General features: G+C 28.5%; 1 protein-coding gene across 4 annotated transcripts in view; it reads left to right on the top strand.

The window, feature by feature from the left end:
• LOC122271503 (uncharacterized) overlaps window positions 1-10,179 on the top strand; it is a 34,656-nt gene extending 24,477 nt beyond the window's left edge. Inside the window, exons 1-3 of one of the 4 annotated variants that reach the window (XM_043053005.2) lie at window positions 534-749; window positions 5,317-5,539; window positions 8,878-10,179. In XM_043053005.2, coding sequence (XP_042908939.1) covers window positions 727-749; window positions 5,317-5,539; window positions 8,878-9,063 — 432 coding nt within the window. In that variant the 5' untranslated portion in view covers window positions 534-726 and the 3' untranslated portion in view covers window positions 9,064-10,179. Of the gene's footprint in view, window positions 1-533; window positions 750-3,125; window positions 3,233-5,316; window positions 5,540-6,852; window positions 7,191-8,877 lie in introns of those variants that run through there. The other 3 variants (XM_043053007.2, XM_043053006.2, XM_071182809.1) reach the window with 3 other exon arrangements.
• Window positions 10,180-13,997: the final 3,818 nt, after the last annotated feature.

Here is a 13,997-nt window from a genome sequence, read left to right as displayed (position 1 = left end):
CTATATTAAGTATGGCTATAGTGTAAGGAAATAACTTCACTTGATGGTGATTCAGTATTTTAAAAAAATGGCATTAATTATCAAAATAGTGAATTTAATTTACTTGTTAATTAATTGTTAAAATAATTTTAAATTAAAAAATGCTTTTTCAGTTGTCCATTTCAAAAATTTACTTCATATCCTAATCTTAGTATCACATCATCAGATAATTTTTAATCAAAGCAATTTATCAAATAACTGGTTTTTTAATCTTTTTTTTTATATTACTCATTATTTAGCTAAGAAAAATATCCCACAATCAAGTGGCTGGTATAGCTCTTGTTAAATTATTATTACAAACGAAGTTGTCTTTCGCGATCAATCAAAAACCTTTTTAAAAAATAAGATTTAAATTTGTGCTTGCTTAGAAATAAATCAAACTGTCCGTCGTTTCAATTCGCCCCACTTTGATGTTACAGTTAATACATTTTACATACATATTAAAAAATGATTAAAACGTATTTTTCTGATGGGTACAAAAAAAATATGTCTAGAAAAAATTAAAACAAGCTTTAAGTTCTTCTTAGATCTATCCAAGCTATAAGCTAATTTTTATTCCCAGTGCTATTGGGTATTATTGTTAGCTCTGACGTCATCACGTTCTAAAAATATTGGAGAAAAAAACATTTGATTGCGATATTCATTTGCTTAAAAAATAATTTAGCATTTTTACAAAAACTTACCAGGATGTTTAAACTTCTGAAGAAATTGTAAGTTTTGATGAATTTTTGTAGACTTTTAATTCATAAAATAATGTAATAACATTCATTTTCAAGATTTATTTGTAGCATGTTAAGTACTTCTAGTATGAGCAAGACATTAGTATATCTCCACTTTTTAAAAGAAATTGTGTTATGCTTAAATCAGCATACATTAAGAGTTGATTTTAAACATTCTTATATATATATTTTCCGTATACTAATTCTTAGACTAACTTCTTTCATTGCATTAAATTTTGAAATAAGCCGTGCAACATTGACCTAGCGTCTAAAATTTAATTAGTATATGGGTGATTCTCTCGAAATATGACAATTTACTGTCCCTTGCTCCAAGATCTAATACTATAATACTAAAAGAACTTTTTTTTAAAAAATAATAATAAATTGCATTGCTGTTAGCATTTTAAAATGACTTCGCACTAGCATTGACTGTTTTGTATAGTTAAGAAATTTAATTGAACTTCAAAATGTCATTTTCCTGGCATGTCCCAAACTGGTATTTCCAATAATAACTAGCTTCAAAACTTCTCATAAATTTTTCAATATCTAATTTTTTTTTTATTTCAACCGGTGTAAGCATTTCCAGAATATACGTAGAGGATATTACTTACAAAAACTTCGTTTAAAAAAAATTCAGTCAGTAACTTGATTGTCCCAAGAAAATCTGTCATTTTCCTGGTTACTTTTATTTAGTGGTTTATAACCAAAATCGATGGAGTCAGCAATCAGTTTCTTATGCTAATAGATTGATTAGATAACCTCCTATATGAACATGTCTTGTTGCATGAATAAAGATCCAATTTTCTGGTTCAAAATCTGTTTCAAAAAATTTTTCAAGATGAGTAGGCTTTTTTTGTGTTGTCATTTTTATGGTTTCTTGAAATCATTAATAACATAAACTACATAGATTTATCTGAGTTATTTTAAGAAATCCTGTTGTTTTCTGCAGAATGTAAACGTCTTAGGCCGAGATATTAAATTAAAGTGAAGCTATATGCTATAAAATGGCGAATTTGTCATAATCCTGGCTGTCATTTTCCTGGCTTATGAATTCCAGGACATTGAAGTGTTACCAAAAAAATTTTTTAACTGCGAACACTGAAAGGAGGAAAAGCAAATATAAACATAATACCAAGTTTATGTATGATTGTAATATGGTTGGAAGTAATCAAAGTTATTTATTTATTTAATGATTGATTACTATACACAATTTTATTCTGTAGATATCAGCAACAAAAAAAATTTTGATACTTTCTACAGTGGATAAAAAGAATGAATTTAAGCAATTTATGGTCCATCTAACATAAAAGCTTAAGTTGATTTACTTACTTATAACTTAAATTACTGTTTTTTAAACTTCTTAGCTAATATGTTATTTTCCCGGCATTCAAGATTTGGTGAATTTCTATTTTTTTCTTTTTTTTTTCTCGAGCAAATGTCAATAAACTTCACAACTACGCAAGCATACAAAAAAAAATTTAGAATTTTTTAAAGACTTTAAATTTGAAGAAATTTTTTGGTTCGAATTGTCATGTTTAGAAAGAATCACCCATATTAACGAGAAAATCAAGTATAACTCATTTTTCGAGATTTTAAAGGCAATTCGTCATATCTCACCACACAACTCGCAAATAATTTTATAGTATCGGCCTGCACAGGTTAACGAAAACTTAAACATTTAAATAAATATTACGCGTGAACTGTTTTATCTGACGAAATAAAAATCATCGGTTCGCTTAATCTAGTTTTTTTTCATGCATGTGTAATTAGATGTTATGATTTAATAAACCTTATCTTACTTGTAATGTTAATAATTAAAGACATTATAATTTCAAATCGGCACTAAATTTCATGATTCTCAATGAAAAAAGTTATGTATATGTTACTGTTGAAATTACAACATAGTTTGTGCCATTTCGAAAAATATTTTGTGCTATTACGAGAGATTCAAACCAGCAATATATTGGCTATAGTGTAAGAAAATAACTTGACTTGATGGTGACTTATAATTGAACTCATTATCATTTCTGTAAGTAATGCAGCATTAACTTTGGCGATACAGGTTACTATGGTTTGAGCGTAAAGCTAGAGTTGATTTACATAAAGTTACCCAAATGAAATTACAATCATAAAGTTGTCGTCCACTATCAAAAAAAAATCTTTAAAAAATAAGTTATAGTTTATAAATTTTACATATATATTAAAAAAATGATTAAAATTTATTTTTCTGATGGGAATAAAAATAATAACTTTAGAAAACATGTAAACATGCTTTAAGTTCTTCTGAGATCCATCCGAGCTATAAGCTAATTTTTAATCCTAGTGCTATTAGGTATTAATGATAGCTCTGACGTCATCACGTTCGAAAAATATTTAAAAAAATATATGATTGTGATATTCATTTGCTTGCTTAAATATTAATTTAGCATCTTACTGAACAAACTTAACAGGATGTTCACATTTCTGAAGAAATTGTAAGTTTTGATAGATTATTTTGAACTTTTAATTCATAAAATTGTTTAATAAACATTTTTGAAATTTATTTATACCATGTTAAATTTCAGTACGAGAAAGATTTTGGTACATCTACGCTTTCTAAAAGAAATTGACACATAATTTATAAATACATAATGAGCATTAGCAATTGCAAATGCATAATTAATAATAATATACCATAATAATTAACTAATATATAAATTAGCATGCTTTAAGAGTTGATTTTAAATAATCTAATATGTATATTTTAACTAGTTTCATTCACCGCATAAAATTTTCAACTAAACCATAATAATATTAATTAATTTTATGATTTTTTTGCTTCTAAAATTTAATTTTGGGTATAAACGAGAAAATCGAGTATAATTCATTTCTCGAGAACTCAGAAAATTTTGAAACCAATTCAAGAAATCTCGCCACTCACAATTAATTTTATAATATCGACCTGCTTAGAATAATGAAAACTGAAACTTTTAAATAAATATTCAGCGTAGACACTTTTCCTTGAAGAAATAAAATTCATTGGTTCGCTTTATCTAGTTTTTTTTTTCATGCCTGCGTAAATACATATTATGATTTTATAAACATCATTTTACTTGTAATGTCAATAGTTAAAAACATTATAATTCGAAATCGACACTGGACGTGATAATTCTCATTGATGAAAAAAATATGTATTATGTTACTGTTCTAATCACCACACAGTTAGGGCCATTACGAAAAATAGTTCGTGCTTTTACAAGATGTTTACAACCAACGCTTTATTAAGTATGGCTATAGTGTAAGAAAATAATTTCACTCGATGGTGATTCAGTATGGAACATTATCGTTTCCGTAAATAATGCAGAATTAGCAACTTATTCACTTTGGAGATGCATTTGAGTTTACTGTCTTTTTTGGAGGCGAGTTAGGTGTTATGCGTGTGAAATGTTGTCTTGTTGTGTTTTAGTTAACCCCATGTCCGTCAGTAAGCATTGACCCTCAAACTTCTCTTTTTCACGTTTTGTTTTTCACGTCGGACTTACTGTAAGATCTTTGAATTTTTTTGAACTTCATCATTTTTCGAGTTCCACGTTCATTATCTCAGAATATCCTGAAGATCTCATGGAAATAAAATGAACTCTTTAACTTGATGACTTCTTGTTGAATTAAATGAACTATTTAACCTTCATGTGTTGAGTTTGAATATAACTCTCAACTCTGGATCTCTTCGTTCACCTCGTTTCATAGTTCAATTTTACTTGGGTTTATTTTTGTTAAATGATAAGTCACTTTCTTATTCGAGTTATTATCTTAATTTTTTAATGAAATTTGATTCAAAGATTTTGATTCAAGATTTTGAACACATTGAAAGGATTTCGGTATGTAATAGTTATATATTAGATTTTGGATTTTGTTTGATTCAGGAAAATAAAATATTTCGCTCAACATTAAATTTTAAAAAATGGTATTAGTCGTTAAAATAATAAATTCAATTTAATTGTTAAAATAATTTAAAATTAAATAATATTTTTTCAGTTGCCCTTTTAAAAGAAATACTTCATATCTTATGTTAGTATCACATCATTAGATAATTTTTTAACTATAAAAAAATTTTACCTCCCCCCCCCCCTCTTTACTATCTTTATCTAGTTTGTCAATGCATATGGTACTAGTTTTAAATTTTTTCTATAATTATTATTATAAATTTCCCATTTTAAATTTATTAATAGCAATCATATTATGCTTTGTTTTAAGATAACTTCATATTTTGCAAGGCATTTGGCATTACTGTTCATACAAACACTATATTTATAACTGTCTACTTCATGGGAATGTTCCACGTTTGCTAACAGTAATGAAGCATTCCATTTAAGAGCATTTTTTTCGCATCATTCTATCTGTCGAATTTGTTACTTATTTGGTGCAAAGGAATGAACATTGAAAATCATGTTATTTGTTCACCGGTGCATTATATTTTTTCTTTAATAATCATCCATGGCTTTGCTACAAGGCTTCAATTGAAAAAGAATTTCTAAGCTGTTATACTTAAACCATTTGTTTGCTTTTATTTTATTTTCAGGATACTCAGAAGGAAACTCAAGCAAGTTTCCAAGAAATTCAAGGAAGAGAGCATTCCCTTGATTGAGGAGGTATTCAGTAGCCTGCCCGAGATGGTTGACTCTGATGGAGGGCCTGCTGCTCCTATCGTTTTCACTGCCGTAGACGATATCTGCACATCACCCTACGGCTATAAGAGATCCATACATCGCGCTTGGAGACACAGTTTCTACGTTCTGAGACAGGTAATTGTGTGGCCTTAACTACCACTACAAAAAATAAATATCAATACACTAGTAGATAAGATATTATAACTTGACTCAATCTTGAGGTACCTTTTGATATTTATTATATAATCGTGACCTCCGGACGGATTATGAACTCGTCAAAATTGATGAATGCTCCGCGTTAAACAGTTGATTTACTTACAAAATAGCGCTTAAATATCAAATGAAGTAAATACGATTCTCCCGGCCAATAAAGGGAAAAAATAATGAGCGAAATAAGTAAATAACGAGTAAATAAATAAACAGCATAAATCAGCTGGGGGTATTCAGTCATCGAATGCAAACAAAGATAAAATTCTGGAAGGAGAGTAATGCGTAACCAGCACCACAAAAAGTAAATACCAGTACCCTAATATATAAGACATGTTAACTTGATTCAATCTTGATGTACCTTTTGATAGATAAAGGTAAACATAGTCTATAATTATATCCCCTTAAATGCAAATAAGGGAACATTGAAAGTGAACAAAAGAGGAGTGTAATATTAGGAGTAATACACCACGACACTCTAGCATCTGATTAGATGGCTTGTCAGCAGAGATGATCTCAGTGTCATAAAACATACCGAAAAATACATTCTTCACACTTGACAAAAACTACAATTATTATTTACTTTTCGAAAACTTCTGCGTTCCTGTTTCGTGGATTAAATAGTCACGTTTGTCAATAAGTCAAATCTGAAAATATTTTATTTAGTGTTTTTTAAGTATTATGTATGTGGATATTTTTAAAACTTGTTAAGCAGATAAACTTTATCACTTGCGAAAAATGAAGCATTCACACAGTCAATAGTTGCTTCCAAGGTGGACATGGCAGCTAGTTTAGTTTAATTTCGAAACCAATGATATAATAGTGGAAATAGGATCAATATTTCTCTCTGGCCGCTTTCATGTCTCAAACACGATGTTAGCACTCGATCTAGAGCTGGAGCGACAAGGGGGGCAGAATCTCAGTCTGCCATGATTACAGCTCAGTGTTTTAACTACTATATGCAATCAAAGGTCTTTTTAATGAGTGACACCCAATTAATGTAAGATCAAATTAAGTTAGAGCCCTTTAGGTAATATAAATATTTAATAGCGATGAACTCTAAATTTGATTATGTTTTAAGCAATTTGAAAAATAATTTATTTTTACTAGATATTACACAGATATTTTCTAGACTTTATTTCAAACATTTAGTTGGTAAATATTTGTTTATAAAAATTCGTTTAGCTATATTGGGAGTAATTTGTTTACTTAAAGTGTTTTTCCTTTGTTGTTATTTGTAGCATGACTTTGAACGCAGCCAGTCATTTCCCATGGTGACCAAACAGCTTATGCAAAACAAATCAGATAAGTTTGATCCACGAGCCCAACCAAGGCTTCATTCTTTCAGTTAGGGTCAATAACAAAATATTTTATCCCGAAAGGGACAGTTCCCAGATATTTCATATTATTCTGAGACATAAATTTTCCTTTCTTAATACATAAAATTAAAATTATTCTATTTCACGATTAAAAAAGAACTCTACTTTTAACGGATAAATATTTCAATAACCTCATTAATAATGAAAGTATGAAAGTTTAAGAGTAATTATCAAGAATTTTGTCCTAACAGACATGTCAAAAAGAAGCAATTTTTTAATATTATGAAATATCTGGGGTTTTTTTAATTGCGATATAAAATCATTTATTAAACTATAAATAATCTTTTGACTGTCGTACTAGAGATGAATTTCTACTAAAATTTAAAAATTGTTATCTTTNCTTAATATATAAAATTAAAATTATTCTATTTCACGATTAAAAAAGAACTCTTCTTTTAACGGATAAATATTTGAATAACCTCATTAATAATGAAAGTATGAAAGTTTAAGAGTAATTATCAAAAATTTTGTCCTAACAGACACGTCAAAAAGAAACAATTTTTTAAGATTATGAAATATCTGGGTTTTTTTTAATTGCGATATAAAATCATTTATTAAACTATAAATAATCTTTTGACTGTCGTACTAGAGATGAATTTCTACTAAAATTTAAAAATTGTTATCTTTAAATTATGCTTAAAAACAACAACAAAAAATCTTAGTAAAGATAAAGGAACAAAATAGTTTTCTCAGTAATTAGTTTCATTTATTTCAATTATGGACCAATATCTTTGAATTTGACTGCTTCGGGATCCAAGGAAAAATTCCAAAACTTTATTTTGACTTTCTTTAGAGCGTGATCCAACAGAGAAATAGAAATTTCTTTATGGAACATGTCAGGCTTGGGATCCAAAAAGAAACCCTAAATTTCATTTGGACCATGTCTGGCTTGGGATCCAAAAAGAAACCCTAAATTTCATTTGGACCATGTCTGGCTTGGGATCCAAGAAGAAACCCCAAATTTCATTTTGGACCTTGTCTGGCGTGGGATCCAAAAAGAAACCCTAAATTTCATTATGGAACATGTCTGGCTTGGGATCCAAAAAGAAACCCTAAATTCCATTATGGACCATGTCTGGCTTGGGATCCAAGAAGAAACCCAAAATTTCATTATGGACCTTGTCTGGCTTGGGATCCAGGAAGATACCCGAAATTTCATTATGGACCTAATCCTGTTCGGGATTTAGGAAGGGAACCCGAAATATTGGTTTTGATCTTGACCTTTACGAATGACGCAAACTCATCATAGTGGGGAGGTTTATAAATTAATAACAATCATTTTTGAGTGATAACCTTTTTTAAAAAAATGATCGTAACCAGCGTTTAGATATTAATATAACCTTTTTTTAAATCCGACTTTCAGATAGTTTCTCGAATATTAACGTGATTTAATTTTTTTTTTTTTTTGCATTCTACCCTTGTGCCTCAGTGCTTTTTAATATTTTTCTTCTAAATGTTTTTCAAAAAGATAAAGAATTGAAGAAAAAAATTATTGAGAAATTTACCGTTCATTTTTTTTAAATTTCCTATTATTAAAAAATTTTATTTTTAAATTTAAACCACCATTTTTCAAATTCTTAAAAATTAACTAAAAATATCTTTAATAGTAATTTTTCTGCAAATACAGTATTAAGTCACTATTTCACTTTATTTAATTATCTATCAAGAATAAATTAATATTAAGATTTACAGTTATTATTCGAAAAATATCAATATTTTGCAACATTCACTATTCTTTAAACAAGAACATAATAAATTAAGTATATCAATGAAGATTAGACAAAAAGAAATATAACTGTATTTACTATCATTTCTTATCAAAAAAATCTGAACATGATATATGTTTTGTTTTGTTTTTATTTGAAACCAAAAATATTTTTTTATTAGGATCAGCTTGGTCTGGTGGAAGGAAATGTTAGAAGAAAGTCTGGAAAAGAACAGATAATCTTTCATTTGCTGAAAAGAATTCATAATTTTCCATTTTTTCAATTTCAAATTGATACCTTTTTCTTTAGATATCCCATGATCTGGGGAAAAATAGAAAGTTCTTCATTCGAAATGAACATTTCATAATATTTATTTTCCTCAATTTCATATATATGAGTTTTTGTTTCAGATTTCCCATGGTCTGGAGAAAAATAGAATGTTCTTCATTCTAAATTAACATTTCAAAATATTTAGTTTCCTCAATTTTACGTACATGCTTTTTTCTTTCAGAATTACCACGTTCTGGAGAAAACAGAAAGTTCCTCATTTTCAACTAACCATTCATAATTTTTCATTTCTTCAATTCAAAACTAATACTTTTTTCTTCAGATTACCTACAGTCTGTAAAAAATTGGAAAATGGAAAAAATTGGGCCTGGAGAAATAAACTGTTCATTTTCAATAATTACTTTCTAATATTTCACGGCTTAAATTTCACACTAAAATTTATTTAAAGGAACGAAAGCAGTCTGGATGAAAATTGAATATAAAATAAGATGGTCTACAGAAAAAATAGATAATTTATTATTTACAATAATATTTCAATGCTTAAATTTCAAACTAATGATTTTTTTTAACAGTACTCTTCTCGGCTGGAAGAGAAAAAGATTTATTTCAAATGAAGAATTTATAATCATTGCTAAAATTTAAAATGCACTTTTTCTAACAGGGTTGGAGAAAAATTGAGAGTGGCAAATGTCAGTTTGAAGAAAACTAAAATAAAATTCATTAATTGTTAAAAAATCTAAATATTTTGCTTCTCAAATTCTTTCGTAAAAGTCATTTTAATATAGGTGATAGCAACGCTTGAATACGCCATCTGGGAAGAAGACAGGTTCCACGCCTTCGGCCCTTCTTCCTTCCCTCTCCTCCTCTATTCAGTTGTATAGTAATGTACTATGATATTTTTCCTTTTCTTAATATTTCTCATTTTTAATTAATAAAAATATTTTTGAAAATTTATATGATACTTTCTTTTAGAAATGTGTTTAATGTAGTTTTCAGATTCATATAGTTTTCCAACTTAAAATATTTTAATCTACATGAAAATCAAGACTGAAACTAACGTACCACCCTCTTCTATGACTCTCCACAAGCTAATGGTGAAAGCATGCAAAAGTATTACCATAGGTAGAGAGTTCTGCTTTACGCCACTTACAACTCATTTCGATTACCAATTTTCTATTTGTTAAAATGCAATAATTAAAAAATGATAAAGCGTAAAAGTAGTAGCACAGAAAATGTCGTATTACCTATTACTGGATTAAAAGAACTAAAAAAAACTAATTGTGTAAAAACTATAACTTTGAAACCCGTATGTGCAAAGACTTTGAATACTTGATTGATATTTAATTACTTGAAAAATAATTTTTTATTGTTTGTTTCAATTACTAATTTGATTGAAATTATTCGCTGGCCCACTCCATACAATGGCTTCAGCTTCTTATATAAAATGTTAAAAATGCTTTTTATCACTAAGATGAAGACAACAAAACAACTGAAATGATATTTCAGAATTGTTATTCCACTTTGGTTAGATTGTGCAGAGGAGTAGAAGTTTGAACCGTTGATTTTGTTCTTCTCACGTGATCATTTCTATTCTGAATTAGGAACTGAGATTCTCCTAATGGAAAGATTGTTTGACCTCTTTGGTATCAAAATTTTAAGCTTCAATCAGAAAAACCGTAGTTAATTTAGATTTTTTCATTATTACTGTAGTACATTAAGCAAAATTTATATCACATGTGTTTTGGTTTATTAGCTTTTAAGATATGTTGGCTTATTAGCTGCTTATTATTACATAAAATGTCTAAGCTTTATTTGGTATTTGGATGTTGAAATTTCGTATGTAGAGTTGCACTTATGTGCATATTCCAATTAATATTTTTCTATTGGATAGAATTCTCAGTTCTGTTCCGAATTTTAAATGTTTTCTTGGGATACATGGATTCAGCGATTTTTATCTACTCCTCGGGGGGCTGTCACAAAGTCAACAACTGGAATGAAATAGTAGAATGTGGTAGCTCCTTTGGGGAACTATTTTGACTGCTAAATACATAAAAAAAAAATTATTCATTTGAATTATAAAGACCATTTTAGTTTAGTACGCTAACTAACGATTAACTTTTTAGTTTAACTAAGAGCATTTTGTTTTCCTTGAGAAAATGCCAATATTTTTTCGGTTTGTTTCAGTAATATACGCAATAATATTTAATAGATCATGATTGTATTTCTTTAATTCTTCGTAAAAGACGCGTCTCGAACAAAAGAACTTTTCTTAATTCTTCAATTAAATTATAATCTTATTTTTTACGTGTTTTAATTTTTGATATTTTCAATTCTTTATAAGAGACATATAAAACAAAAGAAATTTTTGTAATTTTTCAATTTCGATACAGCAGTTTTATTTCTTTATACTATTGTTTCATCAATTTTTCCTGAAATTGTTGCATTTAAAAAACTAGCAGTCAAAATAATATAACCTCGCCTCCTCGTCTGGCGTTCCCTGGGCAACACTGTAATTATAGAAGATTATCTGAAAATAACAGGAAAAGTTGCAACTGTAGTTTTGTGGAATTAAAAAAAATGTTGGCTTATTCGAAATAGATTAATTTTAATGATCTCAAAAGATTTTTGAAATGAGTTTGCTTTAAAGTAATTTAAATATACCAGTCATTTTTTGTCAATTTTTCAGTTTGTTTATTTTAATAAATATTATTCATAATTTGAATGGTTTTTTAATCCATAGAATTTTTTAAAAAAATAGTTTTAGCAATTCAAAACATTTGGAATATATTAATAAATATATGAGAGAATTATTAATTTTTTTAAATTGTTTTTTTTTTAATTTTTTTTGAAATGGGAGTATATTTTTTAAGCTCTAGGTACTAAACAAGATTAACTTAAATGATTCCATAAGAGTTTGAAATTGTCTGGTATCAAATTATTTAGTTATAGTCCTTTCTTTATTTCTTTTTTAATTTTTATCAACTTATTTTACAAATTTTATTTCAAAAATATGAAGAAAAAAATTTTTATGAACTCTCGAGATTTATTTTCCATTATCCGAAGTAAGCATTTATGATATATGATTTAAATTGTAGTTTTCTAGTGACTAAGCTCCAAACGACTTCCTGTTATTTTTGAATTTGTCTTGCATAAAGTGACGCGTTACAGTGGCTAAGAGGTTATGATCGAAAAGTGGAATAAAATAAATTTTATATAGGAAATAACTCTTAAACTGCAATTCGTGATAGCAGCACTTGAATATGCTATCTGGGTATAAGACCAGTTCCATGTCTTGACCCTCCTACTTCCCTCTCCTCCTCTTCTCAATTGTATAGGAATGTACTACGATATTTTTCCCTTTCATAATATTTTTCGCATTTTCTTGTCAAAAATATTTTTTAACATTTCCTCGATGTCTTCTTTTACACCTATGCTCATTGTAGTTTTCAGTTCCATATATTTTCCTAACTTAAAAGTTTTTAATCTATTTGAAAATCAAGACAAACTAACGTACTTCATTCTCCTGTGACTCCCCACTTGCAAGTATGTGAAGTATTGGCATAAGTAGAGAGCTCCGTGCCACCTGTAGCCCATTTCGATAGCTAATAAAGGAACAAATATATTTTGGAACTGCTCCGAAAAGAACTTATCATTTATAGAATCATTAGAGTATGAGAAGGCAGTCCTTTATCAATCTGTTTTTTTTTTCTTCCCATTTTTGGCTAAAAGTGCTTAAAAACGCACCATTTAAATCACTATTTTGTTTACACTGTGACGTATATTTTTCATTAATTTCATTTCTGCTATCATCAAGGACTTCGGAGATATCTATAAAATATTAGTAATTTAATTAGAGTAAATACTTTCTGTAGATAAATTTTTAAACAATGCTTGTTCATTAACTTAAAACGGTTATTAACAAATTCAAGCATTGAAAATAATACCTCAGTTTATAAAATGTCTACGCTTGGATCAAAATGGGTTAATGTCAATCGTTTGTCAGTTTATATATTAATAATATAACAAGAATAAAATACATAGATAAGAATATAAGAAGAATAAAATACATAGATAAGAACATAACAAGAATATGACCTTTTATAACATACGAGGTCTGTCTTTTAATTAAGGTCCATTTTGTTGAGTACATTAATAGATGACGCTTCCGTCGCAACGAGTATTTGCGGCGTGTCTCGGCATTCCTTGGAAACAACTGTGCTCAGTTACAGTTGTGTATGTATCCTGTGCAGTCAGTTCTGTGTCTTTAAAAAGTTCAAATTTAACAAATCACCCGCCAATACGAGGTACAGTCAGTGATGCTTTTCTAATCGGCATAAAAACCTGTCCGCTGCATACATTCACCGACAGATTTTTGAAGCTTACGAAGCTTCCTACTGTCAGAAAATTTCGCTACTCCATGACAATAACTCTCTCCACAGCTCAGTCCCGAGCTTTGTTGGCTCTTTCAGCTGGGAAGTTTTGGATCTCCCCTCATCAGCCCAGACCTTGAGCTAATAAGTGATTTTCATCTTTTCCGATGTCCTAAACATTGTTTTGCAGGGAACCAGTACAACGATTATGAAGCCGTGAAAACGGTCGTAACCTCTTGGATATCGAAGCAGGCGGCAAGTTACAATGAAGAGGTTATTCTAAACTAGTTGTAAGGTATGATAAGTGTTTAAGCAAAGTTGACAACGATTTTGAAAAAAAGAGAAACGCATGTAGAATCAAAAAATAAATTTGCTTCATGAAAATTTTCTTTCATTTGGTTTTTCTTTTCAAACGACCCTTAGTTAAAAAATAGCCTTCGTATTACATTTGCGAGAATGAATTTTTACTGAAATATACCTATAATAATTATGATATAACTATAATAACATTAAATATAATAATTATGTTTAGGTAATTTCTCAGAAGTAAGTTGTTCTGTAAGTTTATTTTCTGGTTCCCTGCTTTCTAAAAGGAATATTTTATTTTTAACATATCAATCCCTAGTGGTCTTAAGTAGCGCAC

Source organism: Parasteatoda tepidariorum, chromosome 6, assembly GCF_043381705.1.
Source record: "Parasteatoda tepidariorum isolate YZ-2023 chromosome 6, CAS_Ptep_4.0, whole genome shotgun sequence".
Classification (NCBI taxonomy): Eukaryota; Metazoa; Arthropoda; class Arachnida; order Araneae; family Theridiidae; genus Parasteatoda; species Parasteatoda tepidariorum.
The sequence above is the reverse complement of the archived record's forward strand: the minus strand, read 5'-3'. Positions and strand labels throughout refer to the sequence as shown.